We start from the raw sequence: 16,039 nt of genomic DNA on the forward strand, positions 1-16,039 counted from the left end.
GAAGATCTGTTTACACACTCTCTGTTTATTTTATGCCACAAGAAATCATTCTGTTAAGTTTATATTAAAGAGATTAAAGGCTTATTGGTGTGTCAATTCATCCAGATAGAAAGGGGGAACAGTGCAAGAGTGGAAAAATAAACTCTATAGTGGGCTCTCAAGGGGAAAGAGAAATGAGAGAGAAACTTGAGTATTTAATGTGAGCAGTATGTCAGCATATACTTCAGGTAGGTGTGTGTGTGTACTTTGAACAATTAGTGAACACTTACCCAGTGCAGCCATTTTAGTACCAATTTGGGAGCAAATCATTAACATTTTGCTTTTGATGAAGGACACTTTAATTAGTCCCGATGAAACAGCGTGACGAGCATAGGCTCGAGGAAACTATAGCATGAACAATCAGAGCTTTAAGTGCTGGCCCTGTCTGTCTCACAATATGAGACTCTACTGCCCTCTTTTGGAAGAAAAGAAAACGTCACACAAAACACAGCAATCTAAAAGTAAAGGACTTTGGATTTTAGAAGAACGTAAATAAAAATGGGGGAAGAAAGTTAAATAAAAAACATCAAACTTTCCAAAGAGAAGAGAACACAAATATAGTGATATGAAACTGCAAGGAACAAGTCAAAGATGCATATACATTTATACTTTCTGCATCTGTTGTTATCATAATTTTCCTCAGTGTCGGGCTGTGGTACCATTAACAAAAATGTTTTTAATTGTAGGTCTATTTTATTTTTTTGTAGAACATCGATCTGTGTATTAAACTGAAAGATTTAAAGACGTCTTAGTGTGAACTGAGGTCCACAAAAAGCGCTGTTTGATATAAGAAATATCTCCACAGCATGAACAGATCCGTTCAGAGCCTCCAGTCATGATTCCAAGTTTATCTTGGTTTAGAGTGCCACCTTGTGGTCAGAGGCTTTATTTCTCATATCTCTCCCATTATCTTCTGCTTCACACAACAGCAGGTACTAAAATTTGATTCACAAATAAATATAACTTTAGAATTTTACTTTATATCCGAGACTCTTCTGTGCCGTTTTAAAGGGTAAATGTTTTATGTGCACAGCTTCTGCAGAGATTGGTTTTTAGCACAAAACAGAGTGAGATCCCACTTGATTTGCAGTGCTCCTCTGTGATGCACAAATTTAATGTAAACGATGCACACTTATGGGATAGGGTATACGTCCTGCACCGAGTTACAGGAATACACACACATATTTTCTGCTGATATTGAGAGCTGAGAATGAAATTTAAACCCACGTAGGACCCAAAGTAATCAAGGGCTCTTTATAAGCAGAAAAAGAATTTATACTGAAAATAGACTTTAAAATTAGCTGGCATTTTAAAATTACTCTATCAGGTATATTATGTAGCCCACAGAAAAGAAATTTGCATATTTTCTGTTAAACCCATTTCCTTTTTCGACTAGATGAAAAATGTCACATTCCTTGAGTAAACTACCAAAATCAGATCACTCCTCTGGATGTCACATGATTTTCCCATCAGCCTGAGCAGTACAAGGGCTTGTCCTTGAAAGGATATAAGGTTAAATAAATTAACTGACAATTATTTATTCCAATCAGTCTGTGGTGTAAGTTATCGTTTAGATTGAGGGTGGCTGAATGAGAAATGTTTTCTAAATGGTTCTAATTCAGGCCTGGCTGCTAGGTGTCACATCAACACCAAAACCCTGATTTTCCTCAGGTGTCCCTGACCTCCCTGGGGTGGAATCACTTTCAGTGGTGGCTCAGATTGATATTGATGTCAAACCCAACACTGCCTCCTCCTGGACAATAGGTACATTGCAGCAGCTGACCTCAGCTGCACCTTCTTACATCTGCAGCTATTTTGAAGCTGGTATGCCTCTGCTCTTAATGCTCTAACACCTTTTATATGACACCAGATGTTTCAACTGGGTCTCATCACACAGCTCAGCGAGCGCATACTGCTGCAGGAGCCTTTGAGAGACACCGAATCAGAGGAACAGGGCAGTAAAAGATGCAGGTACACATTTATGACAACCCCATAATCATGAATGGTGCACATTTACGCTGTAGGTTTTGCGATTATCACCTATGCACTTGGGAGGAAGCCAGCAAACCTTAAGTGCAGCTTCAGCATTGATATTGTGTGTGTTTTTCTTAATTAGACATCATTAAATGCAATGCAGGCACCTGTTAGCTGATTTTTTGCAAGCAAAAGCACATTTTTACCCTTGCTGTAATTGTGAACCTGTTCCTGTGAACATGTTTACAGTAAAGAGAAAAAGACTAGATTAGATTAGATGGTATAGGGTGTTCTACTCAGTAATATAATCTACACTGCTTTTTTGGTCTTCTATAATGATAATAAAAGGTGTTGCATGCCATTTTCCTGGTTGTTTTCATTTTAACAGTAGCAATTTATAATTTGAGATGCCTCAAAACCCAGTGACATTGGAGAAAGCAAGCATGAATGCGTCTATATGGAGCAGATGTACGCATGTATGTCATCCAAAGATGAAAGAGAGAGGGTGTCCAGGTAGAAAGTTTGCATCTGGATGAAGAAAGAGCAGGGAATATGTATATATGCAAGAGAAGAAGATTTATACCGAAAGCACGCAGCATGCACCAAGAGAGCGCTAAGGAGAGAGAGATGTAGAGCCTAATGCTGAGTGTTCAGGAGTGGTTATGGTCCAGATGGCCCTGCAGCCACAGCAGCTGTAAATCACAGTGCGTTCTACGATCTGGACGATAGTGCTGCGGGCTGGAATCTCTCTGCAAGGTGAGACTGCTGACAACGGCCATTACAGGAAATGAAACCAGGACACTTGGGTGGAGGTAGGGGAGGCAAATGACATTCACCCTATTTGTCTCTATAAAATGGCAGATGTTAGTGGAGCAGTGTGGCACCATAAAATCATCTGACATAAACAGAAGTATTTTGAACTCATTCATTCTGCCTTCTTCTTGAATGCTAATGTCAGCCAGCTTCATTTAACACACAATTTGAGAAAATTGTTGTACTGTTTTCTTTTCTTTAGTTTGACTGCTGCAATCATTAATCATATTTAATCATTTTTAATTGATTACATTTAGAGATTGAATGATAGTAACGCATTCAGACATGATTTCAACTTACACACTGCATTATTTGAATGGTAACATGGGAAGCGTACAGGTGAGAAAAAATGAACAAATGAACATTAAAGACTGAAAACATTTTGTAAAACTTGAGTTTTGTAACTAAGCAACTGTCTAGAAGCAGTTTCTTCCCCTTTGCATCTTTGTAAGTAATCACGTGTGTTTTCCCCTGCACACATTAACCTTCAGCCAGGTTCCTCTTGTGACTTCTCATTGATTGGAGAGTTGCACTGGAGAGGCAGGTGATATATTTGTATTGGAGAAGACAGATTGAAGGATGGAGGTGTGGGTGGGACAGTGGTGTTGATTGAGTGGGGCCATCATCATGATCATGCAGGGAATGCTGGGTGTGGTCCTGTTTATCATCCTCCATACATGGTTGACATAAATCACTGAGAAACATCAGGGCTTTGCTGTGCAGCACATGTGTTTCCAACAGCAGTACAGTATTGCTGCAGTCTTCCAAAGAGTGTGCCTACATACTGGAACACCACAGCACATCCAGGTTGTGAACTATATTTACAGCCTGTGCTGTGCTGTAACTCTTACCTTGGGTCGACACTCCCTTCCTTTAAATGTGGATGGGTACTGATTTTTTTATTCTTGAGGTTGAGACACTAATGAAACATGAATCACTAGGAACCCTTCTGTCATCATACAGTATTACTGTACAGCATCACGATGGCTAATTTAAGCTCCAGCTGCCATCCTCCACTGTAATTAAAATCCTAATCAAGTTTTGGGGATAAAAAGTTCTATTTAAGTTATTATATTTTAAAGTTGTGAAAGAAAAATTATTAAAATTATTCTTTAGTTTATAAAGTTGAATGTTATTACTTTGATGAGCTTAGTATATACTTTAGATGAAGCAGTTATTAAATAGTCAAGTTTGTTTGGTAAGTTTGGTAAAGGTGTTACATTTTAGCTACTCACTCACTAGTAATGGTTTCACATTTTGGGAATTTCATTGTTTGCTGTGTTTCCCCGTGCTGGGTAAAAAACTGATATCACTCTTGAAGACAAAACGTTGATATGGAACAGCCAATATTCAACTTCTGCTTAAAGTTTGGAGAAAAATTCAGTTTAAAGTAATCCATTTACCACCATCTTTTAATCTCACATACAGTATTAGCACATTGTATTTCATTTTGAGCCAGTGACATTCTTTTATTTTGAGGCTTTGCGCTAAGCTAAGTGGCTGTTGGGTAGGCAAGCTTTTCTTGGTGCACTCAAATGCACGTTGGCATCTGGATTATCAGCAGCCAGTGTCTGAATGAATGTTTGTATCACCCCACACCAAACCATACTTTAAACAAGTGTGTCTGTGTGTAAGCCAGGTTATCTTTACCCTAGCTTGACTCATAGCTTGTAGACTATCTTTGCAATATTTATGACAGGCAGAGAAATACCCTTTAAAAGTTTCCCAAATCAATCCTGTATAACCTCTTCTTAGTCAGCCAAAATGTTAAAAAAAAATAGATGTAAGCTTGCAGTTGCCCAAAGGTTTTTCTACTTAGCCTGTTTTTCTGATCTCTGGGCTTTTTCCACTGTCCATGTTGTCCATGTATATTTATCTATTTGTTTTTAACTTCTAAAAGTCCACACTAAGATAGCAGGGAAAACCGGCCCTGTAATCACCCCTGCAGGCATTCACTTCACAATGGTTGAGGCTACATGCTGGTAAAAGAGGGAGAGAGTCGCTTTCCCCGCCCACCTCCCAATCAGTATCTTGCTGTGTTCCAAGCTGTGTGCTAATGTCCAGTCATTTGTCTGTTCATCTCTGGTGGGAGTCTTTGTACCACCCATCAACCCTGCTGTCACATCACATTGCCAGAACTAAGAGGAGCCAGAAAGGAAGCATCATAAACACCCTACTTGCACAAGGGGGGAGGCACAAGATGGCGATCTAATTTTCAAGACTATATTTTATAGAGGCTGAGCTGTGGGCATGTGATGCATGCTTTGAATAGTGCCATCCAATAATCTTGTTATATCCGACATTTATCAAGAAAATAGTGAGTAAACCAATGGAAAATCAAATATGTTGGGCATAGTGCATTCAGCTTATGATTCTGGCTGAAAAAACCCCACTGTCTTAAAAGAAAAAACAACTCCTAACTAATAATTTACAATTCTACACAACACATCAAATGATGAAAATAATACATTTCACTGTTTTTTGAAAATTATTTGAGTGTATGGCATTTGATGCAAAATTTAAAAACAAAAAGTGAAGTCAGGGCCATCTTGCATCACCTCTTTGAGACTTTGTAATTTTTGTCTGTTTTTGAACATTTTCAATAGGAGACGTCTCAGGCTCTATAGTCAAAGGCCTGCTTTGACTATAGAGACATGCAGTTGTAAAATATGCAGAATGTGGTTGTGCATTTTCTTGCCGAAATAAACAAACCCTTCCCTAGGGACTAAAGAGCTTTTTAGCATATGTTTGTCCAAAACATTTATATTTTGTTAGCATTCATAATGCATTTGCAATGTCCCAAACTCCTCACTTGGGAGAAGTTCCACCCTTTTGTATCTATTTTTCACCAACTTTTCTGGATGTTGGACGTTGTTTTTTTTTGGAAATAGAATTTCAATATGAAACATTTAATACTTTTTTCACCCTCCCTAGTCCTGGGGGTAGCTATTTAATCTGAGGTGTGATTTGAGTGGTCTGCTGCACTGAATGAAGTCTCTGGAGATTTCTGGAAAAGGTCCCAGTAAAGAGTACATTGCAGTGGTTTAACCTTGAAGCTAAATCACTCTGTGGCTCCTCTCATCTCCTCTTCATCTCAGCTTATGGTGGGGTGGAGTCTGATGTTGTTGCCTAGGACCGAGGTCTTAGGTTGTTGATGTAATAGCTCTCAGTTTAATTGTCCATCCAAACCTTATGTGCAGACTTGCAGTGGAGGTAGAAAAGAGAGATAAATGTTTTGGGGTTTTTTTTATCAGTGTTACATAGCGCTGTTGGCCCTGGACTTTTATAGACACTTTATGGTTGTGACTTTGTATATGGCAGCTTTTGTAACTCCCTATAGGCAAAGGTTTTTCTCTGTTAGAACCCACACATGCAAATATGTATGACCTCTGACCTCAGGCAGTAAGAAAATGGAGGTAAATTTTGAAAGATCCAATACATAACAGTCTTATTGTATTGTGGAGGCACAAGAAAGGTTGTTTTGTACCATACAGCATTAAGAGATGTAGAATTTTATGTATAAACAACATACACAGGCAAAAACAATGGGTATACCTTTTCCTACACATAAACCAGCATTTAAAAAAGGAAGAAGTACACACAGAGCATGTGAAACCTGAGAGATATAATAGCATGTGGAGGTGAGACAAAAGTTTAAATAAAACAAAATAGCAGATGGTGTAACCTTGCACAATAATCTGTCAGTTTCTTTGCGAGAACTGAAGTGTTTATTTGTCTTTTTTTAAAGTTATTTTGAAAGCTGCACATTTTTTATTTTAAACCAAAAGCTACATAATAATGCGTAGATGATTTTGCTTTATCTTACAGTTCATTCTAATTATAAAGAAAATCAAATAAAAATCTACAAACAAGTTAACAAACAATATACTACAACAGTCAACTTCAATGGTATTACAGCTAAATTTTCACAAACCAGGTTAGATTTCCTGGTACAGCTATGCTGGTGATGTGATATGCATATCTTTTTTTTTTTTTTTGAGCATCCACCACCGTTGTTTTCCATGGACTTCCGTGTCGTTTTGCGTAGCTGAGTTCACCAGGGCTTTCTTTCTTTCTCAGGAAGTACCACACTGTAGATTTTGCCACTCCTAATACTGTAGCAATTTCTCAGATGTTTTTTTTTTCTGTTTTCACAGTTTAAGGATAGCTTGTTTCACCTGCATGGAGAGCTCCTTTGACCCCATGTTGTTTCTTCACAACCATGAAATAGCCTTTTAGTCAATTGTCCAAAATTACTTTTGTTGCCTTTAAAAAGAGGGTGGCACATGTTAAGGAGCTGAAACTTCTAAGCCCTACACCCAATTTGAATGTGGTTACCCACTAATGAAAACTAAGACACTACACACTATGTCCATGTCCACAACACTATAATTACAATATCTTTCAGTAAACAGATAAAAAAAACAAAAAAAAAAACAAAAACTTGTGTCAGTGTTCAAATATATGTTGACCTAACTGTTTATTACTGTGCTGAGTCTTACATCTTTAAGCTCTTTCTTTAAAACAGCATTCTTTAAGAGATAGAAAAGATATTTTGATTGTGTAAGGACACATCAGGACTCATCAGATACTGTTGATCTGCTGTAGATTGTCTTTCAGGCCTGATACTACTTCTTTTGTTCTCCACTTGTACAGTTTCTTCAGATTTTTTAAGGACATGGCACATTAATTGCTAAATTCCGACAAATTCTTGGCTAATAGTGAATCGCCTTGGTCAAACTGTCTTCTCTTTTTTGTAGATTCAGCTAAAGAAAAAATGATGGAACTAATGATGTGCAAAAAGCAGTAACACAATGCCTCAAGACCCCATCCATCCATTCTCTTACGCTTATCCTTTCAGGGTCGCAGGAGCGTATCCCAGTCTGTCACAGGGCGAAAAGCAGGGTATACCCTGGCCAGTCTGCCGCAGGCCTAACAAGAGAGACATACAACCATTCGCACTTACATTCACACCTATGGACAGTTTACAGTTACCAATTCACCTAACCCAACGAACTGCATGTCTTTTGACTGTGGGAGGAAGCCGGAGTATCCAGAGAGAACCCACTCAAACATGGGGAGAACATGCAAACTCCACACAGAAAGGCCACGGCCTGATGATAGACTGAACTCAGGACCTTCTTGCAGTGAGGCAACAGTGCTAACCACCATGCCACCGTGCTGTCCACACTGCATTGCTAAGTTTTTTTTTTTTATATGTACACACAATAGTAATTCATTTCCAATTCACGGGTCAGTGTTAAGTTAACAAAATTAACAAAGAAACAAACAAACAAATCCTTTAAACATAATCAGGTACAAGAACTGGACTGAAAATGAATGAAAAACCAGCCAATATCCAAAGAAAAGCTTTGAAACACCGGGAGAACTGTTTGGAAGACAGGAAGACACACTTAAAAAAAATTACAATAAAGTGTGGGTCCTTCAAAGCAAGATCTAAAGAAACAAGGAGTTGCTTAAGACAGTACAATAAATCTCCTCATCTCTCTCCCTCTTTGTGCGAACACAAATTTTTAGCCCCTTTGTTTGTCACATTTTCATAGCACACATGAAAAGAAAAATGACTGGAGTCCATAATAGCCATGCTAAGAGTTTGCATTAGAATCTTTTATTAATAAATCCGTTCTTTAAAACCTGTCAGAGAGGGTTATTTATATGTTTTCATTAGGCATACTCTGAGTAAACATAAGGCGAAACAGTTTTTTTCACACTGCATATAAACAAAGATACACCTTATACATGTTAGGCAACCAGGCGGACAGTTTGCAAATGCTGCCTCTGTTGTAACTTGTCACACCATTTATTCTTCATGAGTAGAATTAGCATTGCATTGTCTAAGCGTCTGTGCTGTTGGCATTAGCAGTGACATTTCGCAGGTAGTGGGAGAGCTAGATTGGCACCCCGAGGGGTTGAAGTGGCCTGTCGTCACTGCAGTGATAATTATTCCAGAGGCCTAATCATTAGAGAGCTGTTTTAATCAGACTTCCATCAGTGCCCAATGGAACGTGATTAATTACATCTCCAGCAGCGTGATCCTTAAGGACCACTACATCAGGATTACATGACTGACAAATAGGCATGGTTTTGTAAGGCATTGTCCATACTATTCAATTAGGTTAGAACATCAAGTGACTAGACTTAAATTAGGAACTCAATATGTAGAATAAATTTTATAGTAAAGTCAGTGTACACATTTGTTATTATCTTTAGATTCACCTCCCATACTTGAAATACTTTGGACTTGGCTGCTTTTGTGTAGTATTTTACACTTGGCAATTACACAGCAGTAATGAAGGGCATGTGAAAGAGATGTGGGGAGTGGGCAGAGGGGGAGGTGCTGCTGACACTTCCAGATTCCCACGTTAACCTGTGTTCACCTGCCTCCTGACAGCTGGGGCAGCGGGAGGAAACGGGCAATGTAACTTGAAACTCAGACTTGCTGAGCTTGTGTTTTATAAAAATAGTCTTTTGCAATGCGTGTATGTGTTTGCAAATGTGTGTATGTGTGTGGTGTATTGCATATATTTTTAATAAGATATACAAAATATGGGGTATTTACTACACTTCAAATAAAGAAGCATGGTAATTTAGTGGAATAATGTTGTTCTTTTTTCCTGAATGAAGACTTTAGAGGTACAAACATCTTGCAAAACAAGCTTCTATAACTGTAATTGCTTTTTTCATACAAAATTCATCTTAAATTATTAGGTCTATTAATATATATCCAAACCAGCCTAAACTTGTTTAAACTTGAACAACTCATCAGTTTGATTCAATGATGGGAAATGATTCTTTGACAGTGAAACAAGCTTACGTTTATTGTGTCATAATAACTTTTTAATCTGTTTCACAGGAGTGATATTGTTCTGACTTCCTTTCCAGACTTTTGTAATAATTTGAATTATAGACTTACTGTCACACGCACTAACACAGGCTGTCATGCAGGTTTGTTTACTTATTTAAACAGCCGTGTCGGTTGATTATTTGCATACAGGTCCTAGAGTTTGTCTTGTTTGTTGCAAGGCATTAGTCTTCTGTGATCTTGTTCTAGTAACATGTATGCCACATGTTATAACCAGTTAGCTCAATCATTCTGGCCACGTTGAAAATCCGCTCATGAATGAGCATCATGGATATGGATACAAGAGTGCCATTGCACTTGTGAAATTGCTATTAACACCCCCACCCCCCCTCACTCAGCTTCTCTCTCTCCTTCCATTGCCCTCCCTCCTCACTTGCTCTGTGGATGTGCTCTCTCTCCCTCTCTCAGACGCTCTGTTTACAAAGTCAAGGCTGCTCTGAAGTGACTATCTCTGTGATTTATTCTTTTTTTTTTTATATCAACACTACCTCTTGTGATCTGAGACCTGTGGTTGGTGGATGAAGAGAGAGGGGGAGGACACACATGCATTTGCACACAGTCCTGGACTCACTCAGCTACTACCTGGTGTGGGTGACAAGCGTGAGCTGCTGTCGGATGTGTCACCATCAGTGTGACAACTTCAGCTTTGCAAGAGGGTGAAACATTTGCTTTTTCTTGTGCTATGTATGTTTATGAAGGGGATTTATTGCTGTTTCAACAGTTTCTAGCTCATTCTTCTGCTTTGACCAGGACTGCAACAGATAGCTTCTTAACTCTGTGAGGCACAGAAAAATAGTGCAAAGACAGAAAAAACTTACAAAGTTCCAAAATTCTAGGCTTACTTTCACTTCCTATCAATGCTGGGATTACAGTCAGTCTGCGAGGCTATTTCTTTCAAAAGGATCTTTCCAAGGAAAGGAGGAGGAGTGGTTTCTGCTGTGATTGTGTGACCCTTTCTGGGGCTTCACTGTTGTGACCTGAGAATAACGCTCCAGGGGAAGCCGGGGAGGAGGTGTTCTCAAACCAAACAGCTGTGTGAAATATGTCTGAGAGTGGGACAGCACTCCCCATGGCCCTTGACTCTTTGCTGTAGCCCTGATGCAAGCTTCAGAGACGCGCATGGCCACCGGGCAGCTGCCTCTTCTCTTGTTGGTGGTGCTGGTGGAGGTGTTGAGTGGAGTCTGTGCACCAGCAGATGGCTCAGGGAAGTACAAAGGAAGCTGGAGGTGGAAAGGTGACAGGAGCCGTGAGTAACTCCTCCTTCCTTTACTGCATCAGATTTTCTCTACTTGTTCTTTCTTGTCTTTCCTTTTCCTCTTTTGCAAGAGTGTCCAACAGCATTTCTTTTCTGGCTGTTTTTTTACTGCTCTTTTCACTGTTGGGACTTGTGACATACGAGCTGGGAAGCACTAAGCACTGTGTGCCACTTTGATTGCTCTGGTTGCTGTTTGAGTCTCAGCTCATTTCTCTGTGACAGGCACCTGGATATGAGAGTGAAATAACTCACTTATATGAGTCCAGCAAGCTTGGCATGTGTTGCCAGCTTTAAGAGGTATCAATATGTACGTGACTGCAAAGTGCCTTTCTGCTTTTGAATTTACTATGAGTTGCAATCCATAGTTTATTATCCTGTTCCATGTGTCCTTCTTTCGCTCAGCATTACTCTAATATTCCTGTATGAATATCTCTCCGGGTCTCATTCGTAGTCATTAATTGATCAGTGTGGAGTTGTAAAAAGCTACTCAGAGTGATAGAGCTGCCTATTTCCTCAGAATAAAAGCTGAGAGTAGCTCCGACTTCATTATATATGCTGACACATGAGTGCATGGATGTTGGGAGGAGAGAGAATGTTCAAATGAGAGCTGCGGTTGTTTCAGGACATTGCTGCTGTCCCTGGCTTTTGGCTGCTGGCTAATAGGATTGTTTGGCATGCCACCACTGCTTGACTCTGAGTGATGAAGTGCAGGGTATGTCCCTTTGTGTCTGTGTCTGTCCCCTCTGTGGAGGTTAAAGGGAGATCGCTATCTTGATACTGTTCCAAGATTAAATGACTGGAATGGGATGGAAAAGACACTAAGTCAGCCTAGAGGAGGTCACTGCCTTCCCAAGGAGACAGAGCTGGTCTCAAGTTGGCATGAAAATTGATATTGTTAACAGTTTTAGATGGCAATGACACTGGAAGTGTTGCGTTTGGTGTTATATTTAGTTACTTGACAAAGGAATTGGAAATCCTGTAAAGTGCATTAGTAGTCTCAGTCACCAGATCACTAGAGTATTTTTTACAAGAACCCTCTTTCTTTTTTAGTGAATGGCAAACTGAAAGAAATGTTTGGCTTTTGGTTTGGAAACCTACACTGAGACTAAACGTTGGAAGTGAAATGTAAATACAAAAAGGTACGAGACTGTCAAAAACCTACACCACTCTGGGAAGCACTTCTGCACACAGTGTGCTCTCTATAAAATATATCATCTTGAATAAGTGAAACATTTTTACCCAGAAAATATAGAAAAGACTGTTTCTGCAAATTGTACAAATTATTGCTTAAGCCTTGTTTCTGTTATGCAGTCTCCCTGTCAATCAAATTTACTGATAATTTGCCTTTTTACAGCAGCCACAGCAAGTTTGTGCTCTAAAGCTGTGCTTTTTTTAAGCTCGAAACAACTTCTGTGTATCTAGAGACAGAAGCACGCTCATACACATTAATATGCAGTTATGCAGTTTCACTCAGTTAACATCCGCAGGGAAATACAGGTGTGTATTGTCTGACTGGTTTATGACTAGAATACATTTTCACTTTCAAATTTCAAGTAATTTTAGTTCAGAGTTTCTAGGTTGTTATTTAAGCTGGTTGCTCATGCCCATGTTCATAATTCTATTTTAGATATAATAAGAGATAAGAAATGTTTCCATGCTTCAGTGTTTATCAAACAAACTTGCAGCATCCACTCAGACTTGTTACTCTTTTGTCACCTGCTGTCAATCATCATCTCCAACCACAGACTGTACACAAAAGATGGACATAGCTTTTGGGTCTGAACAAAGAAATCACCCCGGCAGTGTTTTGAACCCGCATTTTTTCTAATGGCCTGCAGGGGGCAGTTCATGTTAAATTTAATATATCTCGCTACAGTTTCATGTTGACATTTGTGAACATAATGGACAAAAAGGACATGCCCAGGTGGAAGTGTACACAGGTTCAAGCTTGCAGGCAAGCTGTTTTTGAAAAGTCGAATGTACATGTGAGACTCAGCTATTGCAATCCATCTTCATCTCAAAATGAGAGAAAAAAGGAGAGGGTCGAGTGAGGTATTTATGTCTGTTGGTTTTGAGTTTTAAATTAGAGTTAATGAAACTGTGTGGTTGCACAGATGTTGGTTGATCACAACTCCTTGGGGTTTTTTTTGTGTATTTGTTTGTCACTGAAAGATGTCCCTGTGTGTTTGGAGAGAATGATAAAGAGTGGGGAAAAGACTGTTGAACCATTTAAAACATATAAACTGAACAACTTTGTATATGCTCAGTCTACAAATGTGGGAAATTAACTCCTTAATATGTGTATCTGTCTGACCAACAGCAGTAGTGCTGATGTGTTTTTTGTGTTTGGGCAACACAGTGAGAATTGTGGAGGGTGTATAGTAAATGTACCCTGGCAGTGATAGTCTTTATTATTGTAATCTCAAAATTACTTTTTGTCCCTGCAAAATTTCATCTTTGGAAATGGTTGAAATATATCTCTCCGTATAATCTGTGAATCTCTAAGCTTCTGATACGCCATTAAAACAACAGTAAAAATGGACACAGTCATACATCTGTGCTTCAACCCAGCTTGAGCAGCGGGGGCACAACAAGCCAGCTCACAAAAATCAAGAGGTACAGCACAAGCAGGAAGGGCAGCTCGTGACAGCAGATTGTGATGTCAGTTTGACATCATCTTTGTCATACAGTGCTCTTCATCAGATCCCACACAGCAGGTATAATGAGACCTTAAAAAGAAGCCAGGCAAACTTTCCAGCAAAAACTTCACAAACTAATAAGTCATATTCATGTTTTATATGCAATGTATGGTTCTGTTAGTTCTGAGTGAAGCCTCACAAACTCCAAGATGTCTGTGACATAGACGTCTGTGTCACGTCTGTGTCACTCCAATGCTGGGTGAGTTAGGCTATAGCCCCCTGTGTGAACCAAGCTGGTTAACCACTTAATTATCTATTTAACAGGATGTGTGGTTATTACAATAAAACATGACTCAAAACATAGCAATAAAGGGTTATAATGATGGACAATATGCTACATTTTTATATTTTTCTTGTTTTATTTGCATTCTAAGGACTACTTAAAGTGTTAATGTAGTTTTATCAATGCAATAGGACGTGATCAAATTTTATGTGTTTTTCTTTTAATGCATTTTCCTCATAATTTGCATTAACAGATGTCTAAAAGGTTTTTGTATTACAAATCAAAATGAACACAGATGTTCCTCTATGTCTGCTAGATATGTAAATACACAGCTGTTTGCCAGTGATAACACATCAGTTTTTTAGTGTTTATAGCTTGCTGCCAGTGAAAATGGTCAACAAATGAGCTAATGCTGGGGTTTATGTCTCCACAATAATATTCATCTGTATTCCATCCAAGCCCATGTGGTGATATAATCATTTAACCTTTCTGTTGTGGCAGGCTGTCACCTTAGAGTCGCCTTATCTTGTCACCTTATCCACTCTACAGAAAAAAATTGTTTAATCTCTAAAAACCACGAAAATGGGGAAATGTTACTCATAAAATGTTCATGGGTTTATCCGACTCATCTCCTGGATACTGAATGTGGCATGCAGACTGCTGCATGCAAGTTTCATTTAGCAGCACACAAAGCATAAAGAGATATGCATAAGTGAATTCTGACGATATAAGTAATAATGTCACTAGCTAATATTTGCTATCCGAGACTAAATCTCTGCTAAGAGTGTGCAGGCAGAGCTCCTCTCGCTGGAAGAGTAACGTGTACTTTTACAGCTAATGTCAGCACACAGTGGGTTTTTTGTATTTTCATGTCACACCCTCTCATGATCTTACACGTTGGCCAGTGCATGAACTCGAAGCAGAATCCATAAAACTGGTGTGCAGGTATGAGTGCATGCAGTTAATAAATAAAATATTACATTTTCTGTTTTTAGCATCAAGTTGTCTCCACACACCTCAGATGCACCATCTCTATGTGTAACTTTTAGTTTTTACAACATTCTGCTTGTCAAAAAGACAACTCAGGAGTGTGTTAGCTCTATTGTTCCAAGCAGATATGACATAATTATTTATAACTGATACAGTATATTTACAGTATTCATGGATAAACATGAGCTTTGGTGAACCCTTACATGAACAAGTCCACAAATGGACCACCAGCTTTATGCTGTTTGCTGAGGTTTCGGTTCTGCTTCTGTCACAGCCTCATCCTTGTGATTTATGAGGCAGATTATAGGATTTATGGCTGATTTACTCTGCTCTGGATGCTAACAGAATCCACAGAAATCTAGCTGGCTGCCTCTCAAAATTTGATCAAAGTGCCTTATTTATTTCAGATATACTAAATGTTTTCCATGCAAACGGTTTATAACCATTCCAGTTTATTCTGCAAAAAAAGTAAATAAACTGACTGATTTATCGCCATATTTTTCCATTACATGGTCGATTTGTGTGACAAAAAATACTACTGCCTGCAATATTGTCATGATAAATTATCTAGCTGTATGTAGTTTAAAGTATGTGGCCTATATAAGTCTCTGGTATAATTCTCTGGTTTCATTTGCCTGAACTTATGAAACCTCGTTGTGTGCAGCTTTACGCTACATTGTAAATATCAAATTTAGTTGTGGCTAGCATAAATGATTTTCTGTGGGAGTTTGTGGCTAGCATAAATGATTTTTTGTTGGAGCTGCATATGCAAAGATATAAACTGATACATCCAATAGATGGCAACAGCGACATGCTGGGCTGGTTTGAGTTTGAGGGAAATAATGAGTGATAAAGAGCAGTGGACTGTATCATGTGGTTTGGGTCAGAGGCCAGATGGAGTCCAGACAGTCTTAACCACAGACACACAGTCATCAGAAACAAAGCCCAAAGCAGTAGAAGCTTGTAAATATGTGGAACAATTATTGTAGATGTCTCACTGTGTGTAAGGAATAAAGTGAATCTCATGGTATGAGCACCAGATCCAAATCTTTTCTTTGCTGTAATATTAGAAACCTTCCTCAACCCTCATCACTTACTTTTTCCATATTTGGAACCAAATAAGAAACAACTCTTCATTATTCACACTCACACTCTAATTAATT

The 16,039-nt window shown here is 38.8% G+C and overlaps 1 protein-coding gene across 5 annotated transcripts in view; it reads left to right on the forward strand.

The window, feature by feature from the left end:
- Positions 1 to 16,039, forward strand: part of robo1 (roundabout, axon guidance receptor, homolog 1 (Drosophila)) — a 225,071-nt gene that overhangs the window by 47,419 nt on the left and 161,613 nt on the right. The window contains exon 1 of one of the 5 annotated variants that reach the window (XM_076873329.1): positions 10,796 to 10,955. The exons of the other annotated variants lie outside the window; for them this stretch is intronic. Within the exon in view, the coding sequence (XP_076729444.1) occupies positions 10,808 to 10,955 (148 nt within the window). The 5' untranslated portion in view covers positions 10,796 to 10,807. Of the gene's footprint in view, positions 1 to 10,795; positions 10,956 to 16,039 lie in introns of those variants that run through there. 5 annotated transcript variants of the gene reach the window in all.

This window comes from Maylandia zebra, linkage group LG14 (genome assembly GCF_041146795.1).
Source record: "Maylandia zebra isolate NMK-2024a linkage group LG14, Mzebra_GT3a, whole genome shotgun sequence".
Taxonomy (NCBI): domain Eukaryota; kingdom Metazoa; phylum Chordata; class Actinopteri; order Cichliformes; family Cichlidae; genus Maylandia; species Maylandia zebra.